General features: G+C 38.7%; 1 protein-coding gene across 1 annotated transcript in view; it reads left to right on the forward strand.

Moving 5' to 3' along the window:
* The window catches only part of grm4 (glutamate receptor, metabotropic 4), a 102,399-nt gene that overhangs the window by 41,497 nt on the left and 33,152 nt on the right, over positions 1–27,750 (forward strand). Inside the window, exons 2-5 of the mRNA XM_030776573.1 lie at positions 3,867–4,083; positions 18,602–18,737; positions 22,441–22,595; positions 22,752–22,892. Of these exons, the coding sequence (XP_030632433.1) occupies positions 3,867–4,083; positions 18,602–18,737; positions 22,441–22,595; positions 22,752–22,892 (649 nt within the window). The remainder of the gene's footprint in view (positions 1–3,866; positions 4,084–18,601; positions 18,738–22,440; positions 22,596–22,751; positions 22,893–27,750) is intronic.

Raw genomic sequence — 27,750 nt, forward strand, 5'->3', positions numbered from 1 at the left:
AGAGAGAGAGAGAGAGACAGAGAGAGAGAGAGTGGGGGGACCATCTTATGAATAACTATAATTTACTGAAATGGGGATGATCCAGTATGATACAGATTTCTTGGAGTCATAGTGTTCCCTGCTCATGTATACTTATGCAAAGATCTGTGTGCCTTAAGCCCTATTTTAGGCATCACATTTACACACAGCTGTTCGCATTAATGGGTACCCCTCACCTGCACCAGATGCTGAACAAATCTCATGCTTTCTCTTTAATATTTTATGCTAGCGAGGCTAGACAGCAGGGAGGACCCTGAGGGTCTGTACTGGAAGACTCTTCTGTCAGAATCACACAGAGTAATGGCATTTTCTATTCTTTTTTTTCCCCCCTTTCTTTTTTTTGTGATGCGACAACATTTTGAGCCACTTTTAATTGGCAAATGTAGCAGAATTCAATATTACTGTGGAACGGTTCAGAGCTATTTAAAAATGAGGACTATCATGATATCACCCTAATCTATGTGTGATGATATGCTTAAAGAGAAAATGTTCTGATTCAGCGCAGATTAGCTGTGCTAAAAAAAAAAAAAGGCAAAAGGCAAAAATTAGTATTGTATAGAGTCGTTAATGATGTAACACTTAAGGTAAGCTCTTGGTATTGCTAAACAAGGACGTTACGCACAGTTTAATTTAAAAATAAGCCCAATTAGTTGGTGTAATTGCTGCTGTCCTGCTTGGCCAGTGGCAGTTAATGAGCGATCTGCGCTAGGTATTTTCTCTTTAATCAGCCATGTGATAAACGTCCTAGAGGTATAATAACATAAAATATTTAGACTTCACGTGTATGTTTAGCTGAAAGGATAATACTTTCTCTTTTTTTATTGCAGCAAACGACTGTTATTCAGAACTATGCCTGCATGATCTTTATGACTTTTCATTACTCGTGGAGTGTGTTCGACTGCAGCGCCTCACATTCAGTGTGTGTCCAGTGAGTTGGGTCCTGTTTGCTCCTGAGTAATGGATATAGTGATCTGTCCTGACAGAATATGTGACTGTACACTGTAGCATAAACCCTGTGTGACTTCATATGTCCTTATGAAACCATAGCGGAACAACATGGAAAACAAAAGGGAACTGAGTGCTGTGGAAGGCATATGTTTTCTTCACATGATCATTTGTCCTGTTACCCTGTTAAGACAAGGTGGTGATAAGTTAACTTTAGCAATCAGTACTCAGTGCTTAATATATCCTCAGTAAAATTGTGAAGCACTGCTAACACTAAATGTTATGAGATTTTTTTTTTGACATTGCAATCTCACCATATACAAGGGAAGAGCATTTGTTTTAACTGAACTTTGTTCAACCGAGCAATAAAATCAACAAATATCAGGTTTTAGGTCATATTCACAGTTGTGTAATGAAACACATATGCACTCTGCAGTGGCATTACTGTGAAGTGTTCACTTGTGCAAATTGAAGCTCATTATGTTGTCTCTCTTTTTTTGTCTTTTTCTTTCGTTTTCTTTTTTTTTTTTTTTGGTTTTAAGTGCATAGACTGGGCTAATGCGGTCCGCACTGACACATTCAAATGAAGCTAAGTCACTACACCTTATATGGCTCAAAACTGAGAATTCATAAATAAAAAGTGACAATTTATTGGCTCACAGCCACCACATGATAATCACAGTAAATGCCAAATTGGCTGTAGGTCAAGTGCACATTTACAAAGCCATCTGTTACTATTGTTAATGACACTGCATAAAAAAGAAGGGTGCATTTGCCCATTTAAAGGGAACTAAAGGGAAGTAAGGGAGTTTACTTCTGTGCTTCATTTACTGTCCTACAGCTCTTCTTATACGTCCTTTGGAAGATTAATTAAACTCATTCCATTGGGTTAATTACGCAAAAAAAAAAGAAAAAAAGGAAACGCTAGAAAATCTTCGACATTTCTGGACTGGAATGCTGCTTTGGAATTTACATCACTGGAGTGTGCTGAAAATAAGTGAGATGCAACACAGCTTATATTCTTTTGTTATGCAGTTGAATTTTTTTTTCCAGAGGATGTTGTGGAATAGGAAGACAATTAATGAATGTAAATGAAATGAGATTCATTCAAGAGTCATTGAATTTGAACCTGAACTGACATTTGAGGCAGGCATTTAATGCTAGTTGTTCCAGAATGCATCTGTAATTGATCTGAATAAAGGAGCTACAGCTCGGATTGCCACTCTAATTAGAGCTACAGCGTCCTGCTATGATGATGATACAAAAAAACAAAAAAAAAAAATTCAAGTGGCAAAATTGTGTGTAATGAAAAGAGAAGGCAAACGGTTTCCGTTTAATTAAAGCTGTTGGCTGATGAACACTTAACCAATATTTAAACTGATACACCAGCCCAAAAAACACTTGTTTTCATGATGTTGACTTGTGTATAATAACTTTGCTAAACAACAGCAGTTTATGACAGAAGGGACGGTGATTTAAAGCATAAATTTTGGTTCTCCTTTAACTGAATTTGGCCATTTAGTCTTGTGAGGGGCCACAGTTAGGTCTAGGACATGAAGGACTTCATGTCTGCTTATACAAGATCTCTAAGGACCACTAAATGTCTCCAGTCTGTCCGCTGCTGATTGACAAGTGTCAGTGTAAATTCAATTTCTCCTCTTCTCCTCCTAACCAGAACTGACGTGACATTGTGTATAACTTGCCTGATGACCCATACGGTGTACCTGTGACTGCCTCTGTGCTTTTCAGCAGATAACCGCTTAATGCGGATGGCTTTGGGGGATACACGTGGAAATCTTTTCATTTTGGCCTGAGTTGGATAGACACAGTCAGACTTTGTCTGAATAGGGGGCTTTGCTCTGCCCACTTCGCTTCATTGTCATGTCTCAATTTCTCAGCATTTGAAAAAAAGAGAAGAAAGAAGAAAGGAAAAGTGAAACAAAAGCTTCAGTTAGCAATATGTATCTAACCCCCATCATGAAAAAGGTTTTGAGTTAAAATGCATTATCACAGTCTTTTAAAAAAACATGGAATATGTTTAGAATGCCTAGTTACCGGTGATTTCACTCAAAGGAAAGTCACACTTCAGCGAAGGTGAGAAGAGTTAGCCTAAACCTCTTCCAGGAGATGTAAAGCAGGTTGCAGTATTTGTAGACACTAGTAGCTGTGTTTAATTATCACGTTCATTTTCACGTGACGTGCTTGGGAGAGCATGTTGTTTGTGCAGAGGTACCTGCAGCTAGGATGGCACCTGACTGTCTGGGAGTGCCACTGAACAGTGAGTGTGACTTTGGCCCACTTGTCTACCTGAGCAACCGTGCCCAGCTGTTTTTCCGCAGGTATCCAACACACCGCAGCAAGTGGAACTGTGATTCTCAGATTTAAGCCTATCAAACAGACCTTTGCGCCGTTTAATAGCGTCTTAACCAGGTCTCGCCTCTGGAGCACCCTGCTTCACAGTCTGTGAAACTTGTGAACTAAGCTGAAATTTATATTCAGTTGAGATGGTCATGCCATGCAGAAGAAAACACCAAACAAACAAACACACAACGCTAAAACAAACAGATATATCCTTGCCAATAACTGGGGCTGCCTTTAAAAGTTTATGGATTCTTTTGACTTAGGTGTCTGTGGCTTGACACAGACATTATCTCTGAATGAACTGCCTTGATCGCCTGCGGTTTGAAGGAGACCACCTGTGGCTCAGTGAGGGAGAGAAAGCACAGCAGGAGTTGCGGTTTATGCGATGCTGGAGTGTATTGTAATCAGGCTGAGGGGGGCTTGAAATCTCTGGGCTTGTGTGAGTTGTGTACTTAACATGGTAAACAACATGTGTATCTCTCTCTCTCTCTCTCTCTTTTTCTCTCCCCTTCCCCAAACAGATTCCCCAGGTGAGCTATGCCTCCACGGCTCCAGAGCTAAGCGACAACACCCGGTATGACTTCTTCTCCCGTGTGGTTCCACCCGACACTTACCAAGCCCAGGCCATGGTGGACATAGTGCTGGAGATGCAATGGAACTATGTCTCCACAGTGGCGTCAGAGGGAAACTACGGTGAAAGCGGCGTTGACGCCTTCATCCAGAAAGCTCGTGAACATGGTAAGTTTGGGTCCGCAGTAAGAGAACGCTTAATATACCACCCATGGAAATGTTAAAGGCTATATTGAGATTATCTGGAAAAAAATTACTTAATGCAGTTTCATTTCCATTCCCTTGCATTATTTCTGTATCATTACATAGTTGAAAGAGCACAGATATTGGAGTGTTTTGTTATAATGCTTTGTTGTGCCTCACTAAAATATTGCCTGTGGTGTATACTTTGAAGCAGGGCAACTCATAAGCCAATCAATGGCCACATATATTGTAATCAATAAGTCACAATTCCAAACTGAATTTATCTTCTTGCTTTGTCAGGTTTGATAGTTATCTAAATCCTATTGGTGATGTTTTGAAAAATTGCAATATGCCAGCTAAGCAGGTACAGGGACTGAAACCATTTATTTAATGTTGTTAGTCCATCCAACAAGAGAAATGTCTCCAGAATGAGAAAAAAAAAACATTTGGATTATTTGATTGAAGGAGAAGAGAAGAGAAAAACACAGGCCACGAACAACAACACAGAGTTGCACCTGAATTCACCCTAATTCAGTACCTAGATTACACACAATGGACAGGGAAAACAAAGTGGCCATTTGACACTCATAGCAACAATAGGGAATGTTCCTGTTAGACAAGAATTGTGTGAGAAAGATGGAGTGGAATGATTGATTATATTTGGTCTTGTCTTCCCCCCTGCGGTCCAATGACTATTTATCTTTGTCAGCCAAGCTTCAAATTCAACTTGACTGACAGGCCAAAGCCTGTTTCACAGTGTTAGGGAAGAGATAAAGGTTTGGATCCTCAGCATCAGACATGTGCTGTCAGAGATCCATGTGTCTACACTTGCTTTATGCAGAAAACTACACACCATTAAAGAAGAGATCCCCTTATGGCATCTGTAATGAGCTTGGTCTACATGTTAGGAATATGTACTGCTATGGCCACAAAAACTGCGTCTTCTTCTTCTTTTTTTTCCTTAAGCTTATATTGAATAGCATCACTTGTTAGCAGGACTGGAATTGAGCTCCTGAGAATTTTCCTATTATTCTGTCATTCTTCAGGGAATCATTTGAGAAATACCTGCATGTATAGCTGATGCAGTAAAATAAAGAGCCAGTTCTCAGGAGGTTTTTATATATGTATGTATGTATTTTTTTTTTTTTTTTAATACAGGCAGGCACTGCTGGAGTTCTAGCACAATGCTGTTATAACAGCATGGGTATCATACTGTGTCATATAATCATGCTCTTATGGTTATGGTTCTCCTGTATTGATCCTTAAAAAGGGAAAATTCAGAACAGGGGCCTGGGGGGAAGAGGAATATCTGTTGGCAGTAAATCTGAAGAACCAAGCAAGCATTAGATTTATTGCTGATCTCTGTTGTGGCCTATCAAAAATGGATATCATCAAAAAGGCGAGATTCACCATTACCACAATCACCAACTGTAGCAAAAAGGTTTCTGTGTTCTGCTAAAGCATTTGGTCTACAAGCAATAAGAAGCGTGATGGAAAGTGACGGTAACAGTTGTCAAGTGCTAGCAGCCACCCCATGCTAACTCTTCAGCTGCTATGGCTAGCAGCAGTATTTTTGGATCAGAACCGAGAAAACAGGCTGAATAATACTGTATTTGACAAATACAGGTTGTGTGTTTGCAGCAAAATGTGTAATTTTGTCAATAGGTCCAGCTGGTTTAATAAAAGGACTAAACAAAAGACTTGGTTGATACTTACATGGCTTTTGGTGTCTCATGGTGAGTGTGCTGGTTTGTTTCACTTTAATGGTAGCTTTTTTTTCCTTTTTTTTTTCTTTGCTGGCAGCCCATAAAATATTTTGCAGTTTCATGTAGTCATTAGGTGCTTTGATTTGTTAATGTTCACACCCATGCTATGATGAACAACAGTTATCCTTGACTGTGGTCATTTTTGCAAGTTTGCAGGCTATGACATACCCATTGATGCAAGTATCAAGACGTAGTCCTGACCCCTCGATAGCCTTCCAGAAGTAATCATACAGAAATTTGGGGATTAGCAGGGATTGTCCCTGTAGCTACCTGTCTATGTTGTAGACAAGCAAAAACGACCCATTTTATGGACCGTTGCATGCCAAATGAGGACAGAACAAGGAAAAAAACAAAACAACAAAAAAAACATGGCAAATAATTTAGTTCCTAAATATGCCTAAAGTGAAATGCATACATTGAATGGAACAGAAGATAATACTGTTGCTGGAAGAGCAAAAGTATTAGAGAAGATGACCTTGGATCTACATTGGCTTGGCAGTCTTCCAAATCAAGGCCTTTTAGTCAGACCGCTCACAATCCATTTTATAAGCATAGGAATAATATTCATCACTAGTTATTTATCTGCCAAGGAATATGAATGAATGACATTGAAGGCACTCTATATATCTCTATATTTACAACCTACACTGGCAGGACACAATGCTGTATATTACGGAGAATGTTCCATGAACATTTGTGTATATGTTAATGTATATGTACATGTATTTGTATATGTCTCTCTCTCACTATATTTATATATATATACGTGTGTGTGTGTGTGTGTGTGTGTATATGTATATGTATATGTATATGTATATGTATATGTATAGTGAGAGAGAGAGAGGGAGAGAGCTTATACATGAAACATGTATATCAAACTGTAAACATGACCTGTAGGGGACAAATGATCAGTGAATGGTTTTCCAAAGACCTCGAAGACCTTCACAATTTGAAATGTCAGGTCAAAATGTCTGAAACCCTTAATCTGTTTAGCCCCTGGCCCTTTTCCCACACTGATGGAATAATGGAAGAGGATATGCACATAAAAAAAATACATGATGAAATATTGAATTTACCTCATTAAAACATATTTTAAAAACACATATACCCTCAGGCCCGGATTTTTTTTTTTTTTTTAGATTTGATACTCAGCAACTGCTCGCAGACTTGTTCAAAAGTAATATCTAAGACCACATCAGAGCCTGGTCGATTGTGCCATAATTCTAGCCGTTCTACAGCAATGTTCAGTTATGTCAAACTGTGGGAAGCATTGATTGATTTAATTCATTAGCTCCCGTAATATTCCCCTCAGTGAAGTCAGAAGCTGAAGCTATACTGTAACCTTTAATTTGATCATTTTATTCCAAGCACCTTTTATGTCAGTCTCCTAAAGGTGCTCTTTTGGCTTGTATATTCCTACTCTTTCTGTTGTAAGATTTGATAAAAACTGACTTTTATGTAGATTATTCTGTAAATATTCATTTGGAAGATAATAAGCAAGATGAGGATGCCAACCATAGCCACTCTAAAACAATTTCCACAAATGAAGACCGACAGTGCAAAGTGAAGGACATGTTTTGTGCGTGTGTGTGTGTGTGTGTACCATGTTTTGGTATCTTTCTGGGGACCGATAGTCTCCAGTAAGATACCATAATCTGACATAAAGTGCCTGGTGGGGACCGAATGCTGGTCCCCACGAGGAGAACAACATTTCTCTAAACTATATTGTTGTTATTGATAAAACAAAAAGTGTCAAAACATTTCTTTAGTTAAGGTTAGGGTTAGGGTTAGGGTCAGGGATAGGTTAGTCTTCTTTATTTACAGGATAATGGGAATCAATGGGAAGTCCAAGCTAGGATATCAATACAAATGTGTGTGCATGTGTGTACGTGTGTGTGTGTGTGTATGTGTGTGGTGTTGGGGTGGGCGAAGGAAATGGCTGTTTACCCCTGCTCCAGCCTCTTGTGTTGTCCCCACCATGCCTGCTCTTTATTCCCACGGCAGAGGAAGTCAGGCAGCTCTTCCTGTGTCCATGGCCCTGGAAGTGACCCCTCTGCAGGTGCAATCTGGGGTAGGGAGAGGGATTCTCTCTTTGTCAGAGAAGCAACTAAAACTGACAGTAGAAACAGTGGAAATAGACCAGTCTGAATGCGGATTCTTTTCTTTCATCAATCTTCTTTAGCAAACACGAGTAAAGTAGAAGTGGCGTTGTTGGAACAAAAGCCGCCTGCGCACAGAATGACCACACAGGATGTCACAAAGCGCTCCAGACAGGGACTGATGACTGACACACACGCAAATGACTCTAACTGCTGGCGAAAAGAATAAGACAATAAGAATGTGAAAGTCGCTGGGTCGCTCATCCGAGTCACTGAGTGGAGGGTGAATTCGATTTGCCAGGAACCAAATTACTTAGGAGAGACAATCAATTTGGCAGAGAGGAAATATTACGAGAGCATGAAATGAAACCGTCGCAAACAGCAGACTTAATTTATAAGACAAAATTCTCACAATTTTATTGTTTCATTGAGAAATGTAACTGTGAGAGTCAGGAGAGAAGACAACCAAGGGCGAAGGCAAATAGTTATGCTAATATTTGAAAAGTCATTTTTGCTTTTCATCAAGGCCAAAAAACTTCTCCCAAATCATGCATGAATTATGCATGACAGAACATGTTTGAACAGACAAATAATATTTGGATACTAAATGGAAGCTTAATGTTAATAATCCTACTGACTCCACTTTTTTTGACATTTATTTAAAACTGATTTGCTTTAAACATGGTGATTCTTTGTAAAATTGTTTTCATAAATCAGTATTTCTTTTTATGAATACAGCATACTTGATGCGAGATTATGGCTTCCTGTTGTGTTGCCCTGTATGTCATAAAATTCACCAGAGGTGCCGTACTCGTGGTAGCTAAGAATCTCCTGACTCTCTCCAGTGCTGAGGTTTCCATTTTTCAATCCCAGTATTGCCACCGGTTCGGCTGGGCATCGCTAAGGACACAGTTTGCCATCCTCTGGGAGCAAGAGCTGACAGGGAGCAATGGCTGGGACATACAAGAGAACAGGGAACTGAATATGCCCAACTGGGAGTAGAATTCTAAAAAGGGGGCGGGGTGGATTTAAAAAACAATATTCTGACTTTAAAGCTAATATTGTTCAATTACAATGAACAATGTATGATGCATTTTTGAAAACTATGGCAAGCATTAGAAATATCAAACTAGGTCCTGCATTTACACTTGTGAGTTTTTGTATGAGGGTCTTGTAGTTGGTACATAAAAAAAGAGAGGATGTAATTATTCAATCAACCAAGACATATTGTAATGATGCTTAGATTCAAATTAGTACACCGCTCTGATGAATGAAGATAGATAGATAGATAGATAGATAGATAGATAGATAGATAGATAGATAGATAGATAGATAGATAGATCTTAAACAGAAACTTCAGTGATCAAGCCCCTAATTGTTTTCAAAATATCCTTTTCAGCAAAAAAAACAAAAAACAAAAACGCACCAGTAAGGCACACCCTAGTGATATGAATTTGGTGTATTTAAAGTCAGAGCCATCCTGTGCAGGGCTAATTGGCATGGCAGGGTTTGTTGTGTTTATGGGAGTCTGTTGTCTGGCATTAGATAGAGTAGCCCTGGTGCTGTCCTTGCCTGTCCCACAGCTGTCCTGACAGGATTCGCTACAGCAGTCTGTGGCTCTAGCAGTGTGTTATGAATAACCATGAGGCTCATTTAAGCCACAAGCCTGCTCTCCAAAGCCATCCCTGGAGCCACAAGAGTGTTTGCACATCTGCCCAGGATGCTCTGAGAGAGAGAGGGGGGAGGGGAGGGGGGAGCATTAACCTACAGACATCACTCTCAGTGGTCTCTTGCCTGCTGACAGCTCTTGCTGAACATACATGTTGGTTCCACTCATTAGACTTAATATCACAACATCTATATCGATAATTAGGAGAGTAACACGGGAGTTGTATGAGTTTGCAAAATTGTCATGGACAGCCCAACAGCAGGATGGTAACACCAAGAACAGTTTGATTTGGTTCCACACATATTTAAATCACATGTATTCTCTAATAAACAGCCTTTTGATTGTTCTGCATTCTGGTCCATTATATATCCCTTTGAGCACCTCAGACTGGCATAATCTGGTTTAATTAATTTGATGACAAATCACCTTGGTAATGCTCATTCTGTTTCTAGCTGTGTAATGATCTCCTCAGAGGTAATACAGTGAGTAGATCTCCTACTGAGGTGCCAGCACAGTTGAGTTGTTACAGTGGCCAGAATAAATTCTTTGTACCTACCTATTGAGTAATTGCTGCACATTCAATAGCGTATGCATTACTTAAAAAAAAGGTCTTTACAAATATTGTAAGCATGTTCAGTTACCATGTCTTGTCAATGTTCCCCCATTTATATGCTAGACATACTACACAATTTTTCATCCATAGCATTGCTTTTATTAAAATGAACTGAACCCCCCCCCCCCCCCCTCCGAAAAGAAAAAACCTATGTTTTCCCTCACTACAGCGAATCAGGAACAGAGAGAATGATGTAGTGGTTGTTTGCTAGCTTTGGACACTGCTTAGATCAGTCCTGCTCAGACAGGTCATCTCATTCACTATTGCTTTGACAAGTTCAGGGAACTGCTTTGGCAAATCCAAATTTCAAGACTGTGGCTGTCAGCTCATGTTATGAATCATATGGTGGTGTCCCATCTTCAGCCACAGAAGGATTTGTAGTCTCGAAACAGTATCACCATGAAGCAGTGCTCTCATACCGTGCGAGATTCCAACTCTTCTGTCGTCAAACATCAGTGAATATGCTAAGTCCGCTTACCTTTCCGAGTGTCATTAGAGCCGAAACTGATCAAAACGCTATTATCAAAAACATCATGCCAATGACGCTGGTCCTTGGTCATTTGCCCTTTTTGACTTCCCATTCCACTCCCTGTATTCACAGTCGCTGGGGTTCTTGTAATGAGGGCTAAAATTTATAATGTGTCCGCAGCACCGCTGAGGGACCTTGACAGGTCAATTGTTGGAAGAGTAGAAAGGAAGTGGTGTAGTGGGGTTTTTTTCGTTTCTTTTTTCTTTCTTTCTTTTTTTTTTTTCTTTAGAAACACTCTTCAGACGTGACTTCTAACAGAAGAAGTCACAGAGGGAGGTTGTTGCCCTGAAGTGTGGCACAGCTCGAGTGTGTCATCTGCGGAGGGACAAACAATCTTCAAACCCAGCATGCTCCAGAAAAAAAACCCAACGACGGAGTGGGTGACGCGAGGCGCATCCCACATATGCACGTCCTCATTTCAGATGTTTCCCCAAATAAGATTTTCAGAATATAATTGATACCACACAGAGATACTGATGGAAGCATCAAAAAAGCTTGTTAAATCTAATCAAGTACAGGAGGTTACTCTCACTGTTTGTGTGGTAAAACGTGGGGAATCTTAATTGGGTCTCCTCCACTACAGATAGAGGACATGCTAACCTCCAGCCTTTTTTTTCCTTTTTTCTTTTTACTGTTGTGGTAACATTGTGGTCATACCAGTTGAAAATACAGTTTTTGCACCAGACTAGCTCAAGGAGGGAAGTCCCATCTCCATATCACAGTTCAATCACCCATTTAAAAGAACAGTTCTTCCAAATTGACCCTGGCGAGCTGATAATTGAGGCATGCGAGAAATTGTCTCCTCTTCCAATCGTATGCTAATTTCCCTCTGCTCTGAAACTGTAGTGCTCCACACAAATACAATTAGTACATAGCTTTTTTTTTCTTACTTACGTGACTACTTCAAAGCTTCCAAAATGATAAAGGGAATTTTTTTATAGAGAACTTCAATGTCTTTATTATTAAAACAATAAAACGTTACATTTTAATATAAAATATATAATATGTTTTTCATATCAAACACCTGTATCCCTGTACGCGGAAATTTGTCAACATGTTGGTGTGTGTAGATTTGAGTAATTGATTGTCTGTCAAAAGTGAATGATCATTTGCTCATATTTACGTTAGCTGGCCTGTGAGATTCTATGGCCTTAGTCTTAAATATGAGCAATGTTGGATGGGTCCCTATTGTTTTTATTGAACATATAACACAGGCTTGTGATTAAATTGAACTGTTTCGGCCTCTTGCCTAAAAAATATGGGGCTCTGGTTTTTGTGGAAATGTGACGCTGTCTATCTGTCGAGGTGACAAACTCCGAGAGGCTCAGACAAAGCCATATAGTTAAGCCCCTCCACAGTAGCGCGGCCATTTTCAGCAACAGAGAGGAAAACAAACAGGCTTTTATACATTTGCCTCTTAGAAAAAGTCAGAGACAAAACATTAACAAATCATGCTAAAAAGTTTAGACGCTGCAACTTTCTTGTTCATATTCACCCAAACGCGTCAACTTGATTTTTTTTTTTTATAAGGTCTTTAAGTGTTATTGAAGATGCTCTGCTTGGGCCTTTGAAGTTATAGATGCTTTGTGAAAATCTCCAATTTAGCTCTCTTGCTGTGTGCCTGGCATGGATAACTGACTCCGGCAGAAATCTCAGGATAAGATTCTGACACTATGTCACTTTGACTTGGGCGTTGCCTTTTCCATTACCAAGGAAAATGCTCAAAGCAGGACTACTGATAACTTGGATTAGAGTGACAGGAGGAGAATTCTGTTTTCCACAATGCTCCTTTGTATTTATTTATTTATTTATTTATTTTATTATGGAATGATGAGACAACTGATGTTTATTTTCTTTTGGTTCTTTCTTTCTTTCTTTCTTTCTTTCTTTCTTTCTTTCTTTCTTTCTTTCTTTCTTTCTTTCTTTCTTTCCTTCTGTATTTCTTTCTAAGATCTGCAATGCCTCATCTGACCAGCAGTTTTATCAAATATCATCTAGACCTCAGTCTCATCTTGATATCCTGGCAGCCACGACCCTGTTTTTATGAGATCTCAGTGTGAAAATAAAGTTGTGAAGGTTACACAAAGTTCAGTTCTACAAAGCAGTGATACATGGGTAAAAGAAAATTGCCCTAGAGCTACCCTGCTGATGTCTTGACTGCACTGATTTTAAAGAAAGGACCTCTAATTTAATTGTGCTTCTATCCATGATGACCATTGTTTAGGATGCCACTGTTTTTAGTGGAGGACAGAACTCCCAAGTACAGCTGTTCAAATTCAGGCAAATTCAGTGTTTAGATATTTTCCATATACTGGCCCCTTGCCTTGGAACAGTGACCTCTGGAAGACCATTCCTGTTTGCCTTCACAGAGGGAGTCTTAATCTGATCCCAAATTATTGGGTTTGCTTCTGTCCATGTTAGCTGCTCTCATCACATGTGATCAGCATCAAAAAGAGAAATCTTGCTCACTCGCTCATTCACTCGCCTGCTCGCCTGCCTTTTCCAAAGGCATTTATTTATGTCCCATGAACTGGCAAGGATTTGGGAAGCATGCTTACATTCACTTCTTTTTTGAACATTACTCATAGATGGTCATTTTCATGTTGTAGCTTTTCAGTACAGTCAGCTATACAGTGACTTATTCACTCCATAGTTGAAGAAATATGACTCATGTTTTGACCCTAGAGTACGCTTATGTTCTTAGCACTGTTTTAAGTCAGGTTATTTATCTTAATTATTATACATATTAGTTTTTAGTCATGTCATTTCTGTAAAAAATGAAAGGAAAAAAAAACATCTGAACCACACACTTCATTTTTTTCCATTGCTGTCAGGAAGGTACTTTAGAGTTATGTTTAAAAATACAGACACAAAAAGTGAAGAGAAAAAAGTTACTTTTAAAGGACAAACACGTACGTCTGTATGAATAATAAAGAAATAGCCTTTGCACTGAAACCACTGAACAGAATTGGCTCATTAAACTGATGATGCTCCATTAGTGATATGGGCCAGCCTGAATCGGGTCCAACCCATGCCACCCTGCCTCTCACTGTTTAAGCTGTTGTGACAGAGCCGGAGGGGAATGCATATGTCTATACAGCTTTGAGCTATTCTCACAAAGAATGTTTCCAACAGCCTATGGGATTACAACAAAGACTCACAATGCTATCTGCTCTTTTTGTGGACAAATATAACAACATATGTAAAGTGCACATTTCTTACTGAAGAATAAGGAGAGCATAAAACGTGTACAGGGTACTAACTGTTCCCCCACTCAGGTCTCTATCTCTGCCCTGCTCCAGGTGCTGAATCATAATTGCTTGTCCAAATGACCAGTCATATTCATGAATTGTGGAATGGTGCCATTAAGATTTAGTGGTCGTTCATTTAACGTTTGTAAAATTTTAGAGCCTGACAACTGAGAGAAAGGATAAGATGGGGCAAGAGCCAACAACAAATTTTGGAGAGCATCAAGGCCTAATGCGAAGGTGGATCTCTGCCCTGCTCATGGTGGGACGTGGGAAGAACACTGCTTGTGTTTATGTCTGAGAGCAGCCAGTGCATTCTGGGCATATTCCTTTATCTATCTATCTATCTATCTATCTATCTATCTATCTATCTATCTATCTATCTATCTATCTATCTATCTATCAACTCACAAAACACGGGGTGATAAGAGATTGAATTCTGAAATTTAACCAGAGTTAGACTTTGTCCTTGCAAATGGGTCACTGTGGTGACAGAGACCTTTCAGTCAGCCTCTTGCAGAGACGATACTCCCTCGCCACAGACATGTGGACGCTCCAAACGACCCGATATTCTGAGGCATATGCACACTGCTACACTGGGTACATGCACGCTAGCGTCCTGCCGACAAGAAGTCTCTTCCATATGGTGCCTTTGAGGAGTTCCTCTGCTTTCTAATTAGCGCCTTCAACATTAAGCAGCGGTATTTTTTGAGCAAGGACAGGTCAAACCTTTGTAAAAATGCCTTTTGTTCAGGAGCAAATAATTTGCTCCGCCTAAGACCTAAGTTATTTTTAAGCGCAACATAAAGTATTAACAAGTTACAGCATATTAAATGTACAAACAAGTGAAACTGGATAAAGGAGAAATTTGTGAATATATTATGTAAATGAATAAAGGTGAATTCAAGGAGTTTTTCTACGTCACACACTGTTTCTTGGCACTTGTTTTACTTATAAAAGCTGTTGCTGTGTTGGTACAATATTATAGTGCAACTGAACAAGGCCATGTCTCATACTTTAATAGTTACAACATAAATACATATCTGCTCATAAACTTGATGTAATGTTGGATCATAGCTGTAACGTACGATAAAAACAAAGAAATGTAAATACAGTCATAAGGTAAAATAAGTCATATCTTAAAATCCCATCCTTACCTTCTGTCAGCTGGTACCCCACTGGCAGTTACATTTCTGTCATTTCTTTATGTTTACATTTATTGATTGGCTTGATGGGTTTTTTAACATTCCTTGGATACTAATGGAGAGCCTACAGGCAGAAATGTTGTAGTTGCTCCTGAAAAGCACAATCATTTAGAATGGATCTTTACTACCAAATGCAAGCAGAGCCTCAGAATGACACTTTTATATGTACAAACAATTATTTAGGATACAGCCTACAATATCTCATAAGGGACACAAATAGCTCTTTAATTTTAATGCTGAATGTTTTTTTTGTTTTTTTTTAAAGCCTACCTAAGGCTTTTCAGTATTGACCGAATTCTCCTGTTGTGGATTCTCTAAGACACGGGAAGGATCTGTCTGCAGTGGGTTACCTAGACATCCCCCAGAACTCAGATAAAGTGCCCACTGAATGACACATGATCAGAGGACAGATTGGACTCTGGGTGACAGGCAGATTTTGGTTTTAGAACACTGTGAATTTTCAGACATTTAGGGTTAGATTTTGAGCTGTCTCCTCTCAGATCATTTTACACTTAAGTTTTCTGCTTCTCTTTCCCTCTAGATATGCTATGATGGATACAGGATATCCTTGCATGTATTGTAAATATGATCACATCAGTGTCAACCTGCTTTTTTTGTTTGTTTGTTTGGAGACGTTTGGGAATGGCATGCACATTGAACCTCCAAAAGCAGATAAAGATGAATGTGGGGCAGGATCTTTCTCAACACATTCACAAAATTCAAGTTCATTTGCATTGTGACCTGAAAGATCTGAAGCTACAGGGACATACCTGCACATATGCAGGGGCAAATTTATGGTGACCCACTAGAAATGAGAGATGACATAGATCTGCTATGGAGATATAATTCACCTAATAAAAGGTAGTCCACAAATCAGTTATCCAGCTGAATGATTTCATGAGATAAATACATACAGAATTGTACATAAAGGGAAAACACTAGTAAAGGGGGAGATACAATTAGAGAACCCAGTGGAGCAGCACATGAGCAAATTGGGGTTTCAGGGCTATAAACAATTGAATTGAGTTTTTTTACTGAAAGAACTGAACCTGAAGTCTCTGTGGAGGGACCATATTCCTCCCCGAAGCCCGTCCCACGGCTGTCATGGCAACCTGATCCCTACAACCTGTCAGCTCTAATTATCTTGTGGGAGAAGGGCTCGCTGGAGAGACAATCTCAAAGTCTGAGGTCCTGATAAGTCTAAAGCAATTAGCGAACCATAAAATATGGTACATTTCACAGATAATTTGCACATATAATCAACTCAAACTGAAAAATCCATCATAAAAAAATTACATAAAATAACTCCCTCTCTGCCAGGCTTGGCCAGGGAGCCAACAGCTGGGAATCACCACTGTATTCTTGTTTGGAATGTGCAGTAGTTGCACTGTACTGCTGATGCTGGTTCATCACGTTGTGTCAGAATGTACCCAGTTCCTTTCAGTGAATCGTTTAGATGCAGCAGAACCCTAGGCCTGAATTTCCAATCACTATCACTGACTGCAGTGATATTGGTTTATGTAGAAGATCTAGAATCTTCCATCTGGTCAGAGCGTTATACTGGTAAAATTAAATTTGGACTCCTTTACACAGTCACATTATTGCTCCTCACTGTGAATGTGTCTTCAGTTCTCCAGATGGTCGTTTCCCATATATCAGATGAGGTCAGTCAGTTTCTATATATGTCATACACACAGAATTGTAGGGGTGAAAAAACAAAACAAAAAAAGTTCAGCTAATGTTTTTACAACGTGTATGTGCATGCAATGCCAAAGCACTGCACCTACCAAAACATTTTTGTCTATTTCTCAAAAGGCAATGACACTTACCCAAACATTTTGTCTATTTCTCAAAAGGCAATGACACCTACCAAAACATTTTTGTCTATTTCTCAAAAGGCAACGACACCTACCAAAACATTTTTGTCTATTTCTCATAAGGCAATGACATGGGACTCTCCAGGCCCACTCCTAACATTAAACTAGTGAACTAATTGAACTAATAAAGAAATTGTGAGATTTGAAAACAACGGAACCATGCTTTCAGGTTGTTTTAGCTCTATGCTGTTTGATACATATTAAATTTGACAAGACAATCATTCTTACGACATATTCTTTTTCGCAATGCTGTTATTTTGACTGAACCACTGTTTGTGTTACTGTAAGTGGTAACATGTCCTGCAGGGTGAAAAAGCATTTGTTTATTTTGTTTATTTTGTTTGATTTTGATTGTTGTTTGTTGTTGATTGCATTTATTGTTCAAATGCTTGACATTTTTAAAGGAATATTGTGTCATTTCTGAGCCCAGCTGCTTTTGTCCTTTAGGAACGTTAGACAAACAGAGTGTTATTTGAAAAAGTTTTGCCAACTGTAAAAGAGGAAAAGACAGCCATTGAACAATCAGTATCTCTTTTTTACCTGTTTTCACAAGAGAATATCCTTTATCTGATGCCGTCTCACCTCAGAAAATCTTTCATTTAAAAGGAAAAAAACACACAGGTAAGCAGACTGAGACTGTTCAAGAGCAGTGTGTTGTTGTTTTCTCTCAAATGTCTCTCTTAAATGTCTCCAAAACTCGATCCTGACTGCAGAATATCATTGGCTTTAGCAAGGCACTCACTGACTGATCTTGTTGAAGGCAGACTGAAGTAAAAGAGAAAATATGAAAAAAAGGAGATATATATTTGTGTGTGTGTGTGTGTGTGTGTGTGTGTGTGTGTGACCTAAAACTGCATGTCTTCATTTTCCTTTGTTCTACCTACTGACTGATCTTATGGCATAGCCTTATTGTTGTACTACTTTTAGACTCTCCCTTGAAGCAAGAGGAAAACTGATAAACTGCCAGTGCAATGAGCATAAAAGTTCAGTTCTGTGTAATTACAATTGTAGGTCATCCCAAACAGCAAGAATACAGGCCAGGAGCCCTGGCTCCAAGACCCCACTGTGACAGTCACTGTGACAGACTGTAAGGTCTGAAATGGTCTCGCATGTAGGACACTGTTTTAAAGGATCTGAAATGCAGATTTATTCCCTTAACTTTCATGAGACAACAGCTTGAAATGATGTCTTTCACCTCTACCATGTCATTGTTAAAATGAAGAATATCCATGACTGACAAAAGTTAAGAAAAGAAAAAAGACACCAAACAGACATACACACACACAAAACAACAACAACAACAACAACAACAACAAAATGTATTTTGGAATATGCTATGTTCACCTCGTTTATATTTTTGTGAAGGAATTCAAACTTTAAAAAAAAAATTCTCTTTTTCCCCCTGTTGTATTTAGAATTCATCACAAAGTCATTCATCCACTTGACATAATGTTGCAGATATTTTGTCACAATTCATTTTTTCTTCTTTGTTCACAGGGAGTGTGTGCATCTCACAGTCTGTTAAGATCCCACGGGAGCCCAGGCAAGGAGAATTTGACAATATCATCAAGAGACTGAGAGAAAATCCAAATGCCAGGGTCGTCATTATCTTCGCAAATGAGGACGACATAAGGTGAATATTCCGTGCTCTTACAGTTCTGTCCCATAGGTTTGTGTTATATTTCAGTTCACTTAAAACTAAAGACAAACAAGTAAATAATAATAAATGAATGATCAAGGTGCACTGTTGTTAAAAATAAAAACAAAGAACTAGAATGTGAGGTTTTTGACTGCTCCCAAAATGCCCTTTGACGGTGGAATGTATGCCTATATGTTGAGTCTTGTGTTTGCATTATACCATATCGTAAGCGTCAGAATATAATGGATTGATTAAAATTATTTCTGGGATTACAATGAATAAGGCAGAGTTGATATATTATGTGTTAAATTTTTACAGAACAATCATTCTGACTACATAATATTGTCTACATATGTGCTCATGGAACTTTTATTGCTTCACTGGTCCTTGCACAAGTCCCAACACAAATAGACAAATGCAGCTGTTTACAATGGTGGCAAGATACATTTTTATGACTTCCAGGACTCTGTGTGTAATTCTTCTTAAGACATATTTGAAAAAGCTCAAGTTATGAGCACTGCACCTGGATTCACTAATTTGCTCCATTAGAACCCAGCTGTTGTACTGTAATTTTATAAATACTCAGACCTTAATGAAGCCCAGCTTAAGGCCAGTCATTAAGAGAAAAAAGTGCTTTCCATTGTGGAAAATTGTTTTCCACTTTTTTGTTACATCATTCCTTGAATGAGCATTCAATACTGAAAGATTTAAACTGTTTCAGATTTAAATGACGTATAAATCATGGTGTGGCCATTTCATTATCTACATTTTACACAGAAATATGAAATGTCACTCAAACAATTAAATGAAAAGTTACAAATTCACTGTCCCTAGCCCACATCCTGATCTCTGGTAGTAAGACTTAGAAATGACTAAAATGAGAAACTTTATGATGTTGAGAATGTTATTTTATTTCAAGTTGTTTTGTTTGCCCACGGATTTGTTGGATGAATTAATCTCCAGTGAACAATCAAACAACTGATTATCAAATTAGCAAAATGTTTAATTTCCACTTTGGTTTGCTCTCATGCTAATAACATTTCATTAATATCATTTTTTTTAAAAAAAAATGGTAGCAATATATTTAAGGAATCCAATTTCTCAGAAAACAGTAACATAATTGGAACACTAATCCTTCTTAACAAATCAACAAAAAAATGAGTGACAGTTGCTACCAAAGATGGCACATGCAGTATACAGCGAAGACCTGGATGTTGGGGGGAGAGTGGCAGAACTTCTCCAGTATGGCAAAAAAAAAGGGTGAGAAGAGAGAGGGCATAGACAGCCAGAGGACAATCAGCGTCAGTGCAACTTAAGTGGAGAGTGTTTTATCCATCATGAGACCAACTAACTCACTCCTGAACCCATCCGTCCACTCAAATCCAAGTTCATCTCCAAGGCCCTCACAGACAGGCCCTAGTCAAAGGGCATCACCTAAGAGAGAAGCTGTGGTAAATACCTGTGGATAGAGTTAGGAGAACACTGGCTATGAGAGAGAGAGAGTGAGTGAGAGAGAGAGAGAGAGAGAAAGAAGATCTATTTCAAGAGGGAGAATCTCTAGCTCAAAAGAGTCCAGAAAAACAGTCTGTGAGAGGGGAAAAGGCACAATGAGGACTTGACTGAATTTAAAAAGACAAAACTGGAGATTGTTGGCAGACACGCAGCAGTGGCAGAGACACACTCTGAAAGTCTGACCACGTCCGTACCAGAGTTGGCCCTCTGACCAAGCTATGAGTTATCGTGATATGTAAACATGCAGTGTCTCTGTTCGCTATTTATCATAGAAATAGCATTACATGTTGCAGCCCAATAGATCATGTTGCAGCTCTATTTCAGACAGACAACACCAAAGAGAGCCTTAAGAAGGTGCTTGTGCCTGCTTGCACTTATTTTTATAAGTTGAAATGTTCTGTTAGTTTTGGGGAAAAAAGTGTGAAATTGCAAAGTTTTGTGCAATACATTTATTTAACTAAATACACAATAACGAACCCTGCAAAGCAACCCCAACATTCTAAGAAAAATAAAGCTATTTTTCCCTTTATTTATCCTCCTATCTTGGGAGAATGTTTGTAATATTGTTCTGTTTTGCCTCCACACCAGTCTACTGAAATGCCCTCTGCTCTATGCAAGTCATCTGACAACATTCCCCAAGTCCACTTCCACAGTATTTTTGATTTAAATCTCATTCAGATTTAAATTACCCCCCCCCCCCCAAAAAAAAGGTCTTAAGAGGGCACTGACTTGGAAACACACATACTCATATACATAGACATGTAATTCTGTGTAAATAGAGGTGAAAATGTAGTTTTTATCTGTTTTGTGTTTTTCTTTTCCTGCTTTATCAAAGCAGCACAATATGAATGTTCCACCAAAAATTTGATTCCTGCAGCATATCTTTTTGTAAGCAAACAAACAAACAAACAAACAAAAAAGCTGTGCAAGCATCTGTTAGTAACTAGTTTGCTAAGAAGTTCCTCCTAAGTTTCAACCCAAGAATTTCAATCAATAATCTTGGAATATATCAATATAATAATCTTGACATATCTCAGACAATAGTACTACAGCATTTTGTTTCTATTAAAAATAAATGAGGAAATTTCCTCAACATGTAACCACATCTTGTCCTAAGCTGCTGTCTGTGGCCATGAGTAGAGCAAGACTTTGGAAGCACTTAATGATTAAGAAGTACATCAAGGATCACATAAATTAATGACTCCAGTACACAATGCCAGATTAGTCTCAGAAAGTTTTAGAAAACACTTGTAAATTAATAAATGGTCTTAAGAGCGGAGTTTGCAAAAATGTTGTGCACTACAATGCTTTAGGACAACACATCCCAGATTATTTAATTTTGTCTGTTTTTATGGCATTTTCCCCCAGACAAAGCAATGGCTTCCACGCTGAGCGCTATCTCTTGTGGTTGGGTTCTGTTTCCCAGCAATGACAAACTATACTCCAGAGACATCTTAGGCTTTTATAGCTCTGTTATTTGCCCGTTCTGATAGTACAGTTAGCTGTGCATGACTGGTTTTCCCATCGATGGAACTGCTTTGTAAAGCATTTTTATGTGTTTCACTGTTAAATGCTCTCAGTCGTTAGCTGTCAATGAAATATTGACTTGCAATCATTCTGAATATTGATTTGCAGTAGCATTAAGTCAAAAACACTTGACTATTCCTAATGATCTTGTTTTTCAAGTTGACAGTTTCTCTCAAAACATCACTGGGTTTCTATTTTTATTATGAGTTACTGTATAACATTACAACAGACAGAGAATAGATATAACTATGACAGTCAAAAGAAGAATATCACATTTCATTTGCAGAACTTTTTTTTGTTTTGTTTTGTTTTTATGTTTGCAAAGTCATGAAATTAACTCCTCCACAAACAACCTGTCTGTCTGTTTGCTTGCCTTTTTCTCTAGTGAGGCACTGAAACATCTGTGTTCTTTAGTACACTTAAGGTGACCCTAAACCTAGTTCAGATGGTAGATAAAGTTGGCTAAAGCAACAGAGAAATACTTGACGAAAATAATGGATCATGTTGTTAATATTGAGAAAACATTCCCATTTGGATCATGTCACATCTGTATTTTCAAATACCCGATATGCCAGGTGTAATCTGGAGGGGGGGGGGGGGGGGGGGGGGGGGGGGCAAACTAAAATAAAAACAACTCAAATCTGCTCTTTCCTCTCAGGCGGTTGCTGCAGGCTGCAAAGAAGGCCAATCAAACTGGTCATTTCTTGTGGGTTGGGTCAGACAGCTGGGGTTCAAAGATTTCCCCTGTGCTGCACCAGGAGGAGATGGCTGAGGGCGCGGTCACCATCCTGCCAAAACGCCAGTCCATCAAAGGTACGTAAGCGTGAGGGACAAGTTTCGAACTTTGCCAAATGCTGAGCTATGGAACAGTGTTCATCCTCTCCCTGGCTGATTTGTTCCTGGAGAGTGGACTGACATTTGTCCTGAAATTCTTGTATAGTATACTAATGGTGTTACCGATCTCTCCAGGGTTCGACCGTTACTTCACCAGCCGCACTCTGGAAAATAACAGGAGGAATATCTGGTTTGCCGAGTTCTGGGAGAACAATTTCAACTGCAAACTGAGCCGACATGCCTTGAAGAAAGGGTCGGGAATAAAGAAATGCACAAGTAAGAAATTTGTTTTCTGCCCACTGGCAAAACAGTGTTTTACACAGCTGTATAAAAATAGAAAGAAAAAACAGGTATACATATGAGAGATGCTAAAACTCCACTCTGAAAGGCTTAGCTAACATAGCATCATTCTTTAAAGAGTATTCTATTCTTTTACTGATTCTTCATTTATGTTTTTGTATTTTTTTTTTTTTTTTTTGTGATTGTTGTGAATTGTTACTCCTGTTTGCACATGTAAACAGTCATACGTGATTTTGCGGAGGGGTTTATTTTGAACTTTCCAGTGATAAACAGAGATAATCCTATATTTGCTACATGGGGAGTTCTGTCTGTGGCACTGAGGGAAAAAGGTGATGATTCCAAATTGATTCAGCATGTCTCTGAAAGAGGGGAGCATCCATCCAGACAGGAGTTCATCTGTGGTCAGAGTGAGACTGCTTGGCAGTGTTTGGTCACTGGCTCACAGAAATGCATTTCAGATCTTCTTATCTTGGGAGGAGGATGTTGGGGATCTTAGAGACCCTCCTGATCCAGCAGTACCGCTTCCTGCAGAGAGGACCTCGTCTGCGTTCAGAGTGTGACCGTTTGCCAGCGTTTGGTTATTGGCTCACGGTTACGCATTTCATGTCTCGTGTGATCTTGTGGAGAGCATGCTGAGGATCCTGGAGAGACTCTGCATCAAGGAGTACAACTCCTTCCAGAGATTATCCACAGGGAGAAGAGGTTTTTCTGGGCCAGCACAGTGTAGCGGGGGCGGGTGCCAAGCAGTGGCACATGGGCTCTATAGCCTGACATGTGGCTTTGGGATGGAATGTTCTGGAACTGTTAGAGATAATGCCGAGGTTATGTGTGAAAGCTATTACTATGGCACTTAACCAAATATAAAGCCCAGAATACATATAAACATGATCGTGACTCTTTGAAGTATAAGATTATAAGGTTGTCATGTTAAATGAGCAGACTAGACCTTTGTGTGTGCACTTACAGTCTATGCATCAACAGAACAATGTAGTATTGTTGTTGGTCATGTAGGCCTAAACTGGCTTTCTGCCAGTATTTCATTATTGGGTGAATATCTTGTAAAATTAATTACCGGCGTATATGCTGCTTGCTCTCTTGTCCCCTGCACAGTGCCAGCACAAAACTGATCCATTATGCATCCACGATGAAATTAATCACTCCGTTTTGTGCATTAACTCTAGAGCATGCTGGCAAATTATTACTGTTACTTTGTGGGAAGTCCTTGAAGATTGCAAATGATAAAATACAAACTCTCTTCTCACTTGGTAAATCAGACATACAATTGGCTGTTAGAAAAAAAATTTAAAACTAAAAGTTGAGGACAATTCACACCTGAAGTAGCTTGAAAGGTTACGGTTAGAGATATGAAATTGCGAGAGAGAGTTTGAGATATAGAAGTGATGCTGAATGAGTGAATGCCAAAAAGTACATCTGATCATAAAATATGGATTTGTGAATAACTTTTATGAATCCAACTGATGGTGTTACTCTGGGAGTTAGCGGAAGTAGCTTAGATGAAATGTATCAGGGTGAATTTCTGTTGAATGCTATACTCAAGTAAAAGCATTGTTACTTTTTATCACTGACAACTAGCAGTATCCCTCCCCATGTAACAGATAAGTCAAAGTTAAAAAAAAAAAATACCAGGTCAAAAAACTGCTAAAGTGGCCATGGATTTTTGATGGCAGTTTAGAATTCAGAAGCCATGCCTGTCCTGAAATAAACCAAATCTGTGTTTCCCTTCAGAACAATACAGAATAAAAAAGGTCTGTTTTTTCCCCCAGTTTATAGAAGATGCCTTTAATTACTCCCATCTTTCATTTAATCTAAATTATTCAACATCAAGCCCTCTAGAAAGAGAATGAAATGCTCCAAAACTGTAAAAGAGTGGGGTCATATTTTCCTGGAGTAAGGAGCAGATAGCCTGAGTGTAACGTCACAATGAACCTCTAGGTCAAAAGACAACGACCCATCCAAATGGACAGCGCTCACTCCTACCCCAACAGTTCTGTCTATATGACTGGATCTCCTGGTCTGTGATACTTTTTAGCTTGAGGTTGCCATGGTTATCTCTGGCATCACCATACAGTCAATTAAGATCTGATAAAGTAGCCAACATGTTCACTCAAAAACTAAATTATGAGGTAGATCATTTTGGGCATCTGAAATGACGTTTAGCCTTGTAAATTGCAATCTAAAAATGGCTTATTTTGCATTGCTCTCGGTGGGAGATCATGTTTGTCTTTCCCCAGGGGTGTGTGGCCTCCAAATTCCCATCTGTCTCTATAACTCCAGCGCCAAAGCAAGAGCTGGGCCATGAAGGACCCAGCAATACGCCAACTCATTCACCATTGGAAATAGAAAGTAGTGTGTGCATCATCCAAATATTCCAACTAATCCTTCAATTATACCACAAGGGCCTTATCACAAAATCATACTTTTCCCTCTTGCAAAACTGCAACATGGGAATTTTTAAGGTACAACATAATTTGGTCATTGAACTAGGTTTGTGACCTCAATTGTATAAAGATCCAGGACACTCGACTGATGGCTGAAAGTAAATAGCAGTAGTCATACAGAAGAAGAAGTATAATTTTATGACTGTTTAGGCCATGTTTGCCAGGGAAATTGTTCCATAACCAGCATTGAAACAATCATTCTGATGTATATTGCATTTTTTATTAATCTATGTTATTATTTACTTTTATATTTTATTTTATTTTTTAGTGTAGGTACGTGTTTTACATGTTGCCTAAGCCACCTTGTGACCTATTTTATTGTGACAGTGGGTCAAATCACAAAGCAGCCCCTTACAACTTTAAATCAAACTTTTAAGATGTTCAGCAGACTGCATATGAACTGTTTAAAATGAATTATGTTCAAGGGTCCTCATGAGAAGACCATAGCTGCACCTGATCCTGATTAATACAGAAACTATTTCAATCAGTGTCATTGCTTTTATTTCACATCAGTCACAGTTTATGAAAGTTGAGGTTTGAAATGAAAAAAAGGACATAAAAAACAGTGGTTGCTACACAGAGGATATAATCTAAACCAATGAAACTTATCCTTTGTCTGGTAACAGTATGAGTGAAAAGACACACTTGAAGCAGTTTCATTAGCATACAACATACTAATACTAATGCATACAACACCTGTAATGCTTGGATTTTATGCCCCGGGATGGAGTCCACTTTTCCAGGACGGACGATCAAAATCCAGAACGATCACAGACAATCCATGACGGATGGCAACTGTATCATCAGAGCCTCTGGTCCAGATGTGCAACTGAATCGTAGGTTTAGCCACTAATACCTGGCAGGCTAACAGTTAATGACAAAGCATCAGGTTTGTTGTCGTATTTGGATCCAGTTTCTCGGCAGAATAGTAGAGCCTATTTGATGTGGTTTACAATTGGGCAAATTTAGCTTTCTTTTCTTATTTCCAAATTTGACGGGAAACTGTGATTAAGAATAGCCTTGTTGTTTGCCTGGGAGAAAATATGCAAACTGTTATTTAGTGCTCTTTGGTGGTGTACTCACCACCATGTAATTACACAATGTTCAGGAATGAAGTGTTATGATCTTTATCTCATTTGCTAATTGTTTCCATTTTGTTTAATTTTGTTTATTTCATAGTGTGACTAAATTAGTTACAACGGTTAACAACATAAAAAGAGCTAGCAATATCTGCTAATCCTAATTACAGCTTATGTTCCACTATGTTTAATAAAATGAGTAGTATTTGCGACTAATACTTAGCTGGACAAGTTAGCATTGAGGAAGACAGAGGTCAAACTTGCAGTTATGAATACTTTTGGCGAAATAGGACACACCCATTCCATCCTGGCAGGAGAACTATTTTGTATATCTAAATGAGCTTATTTTAAAAGTTCTGCATGTCCAAAAAAAAAAAAGGAACAATGATAAAGTGGAGGGAAGAGGGGAAATCAATTGCATTACATAAAACAAGATTGTCTGAAGGCTATTTTAGAAGGAGAGATGTGAATGACACAGAAGCAGTCAGGACACAACATAAATAAATGAATAATAAGAAATAAATAAATAAAAAACAAATGTATTGACTGGACAGTGACAAAATCTTAATTAAAATTATAAATATAAAATGATAAAAAAAAATATTTCTTTGCCAGTAAAACTGAAAAGTACCATTAAGTCAAGTTGCTCTGAAAAGCACAAACTTTTCTTCCAAATTTTACTGACATAAATTTAAAGGAGCAAAATGCAACTCTTCTCTACCCAAGTTTGTTCCTACCACTGGAGAGTCAAAGTTTAAGATTCCCAATACTACTGCAGTGCACTTGAGCATTCGACCTCAAGCCTTTGTGCTCTAGGGGGACTGTATATTAGCTGACCTGTGATTGGATCTTCTACTCAGCAAACCTCTCCCCCACAACAACAGTGTATGTAGTATAGTCAGAGATAAAACAGAACACAAATTTCAGTTGCAAAATGGACCATAGAGGTTACATTGTTTTGTAACTATCTAAAATAGATTTTTCTTTTCCTTTTTTGGCTTTTGAGACATTTCTTCTTAAATATCCCTTTAAGCAAACCATTTCAGTCCATGCTAAATTATGTAAATTATGATTTTTGGCACATCATAAATTTAACAAAAAATGTAGTACCCAACCTCCAACCTTACCCCTGTGATAATCATGCTGAGCCGGTCACACATTATATATATAACTATATATATGTTGGCACCATGAGGGTAATGTAGCGATGGACAGAGCTTTCATTGACCGTCAGGATGTTTGAATTTCTGATTCCCATCCACTTCAGCAGTGTTCGAGGCAGTAAACTTGAACTGT

This window comes from Chanos chanos, chromosome 6 (assembly GCF_902362185.1).
Source record: "Chanos chanos chromosome 6, fChaCha1.1, whole genome shotgun sequence".
In the NCBI taxonomy this organism is placed as follows: domain Eukaryota; kingdom Metazoa; phylum Chordata; class Actinopteri; order Gonorynchiformes; family Chanidae; genus Chanos; species Chanos chanos.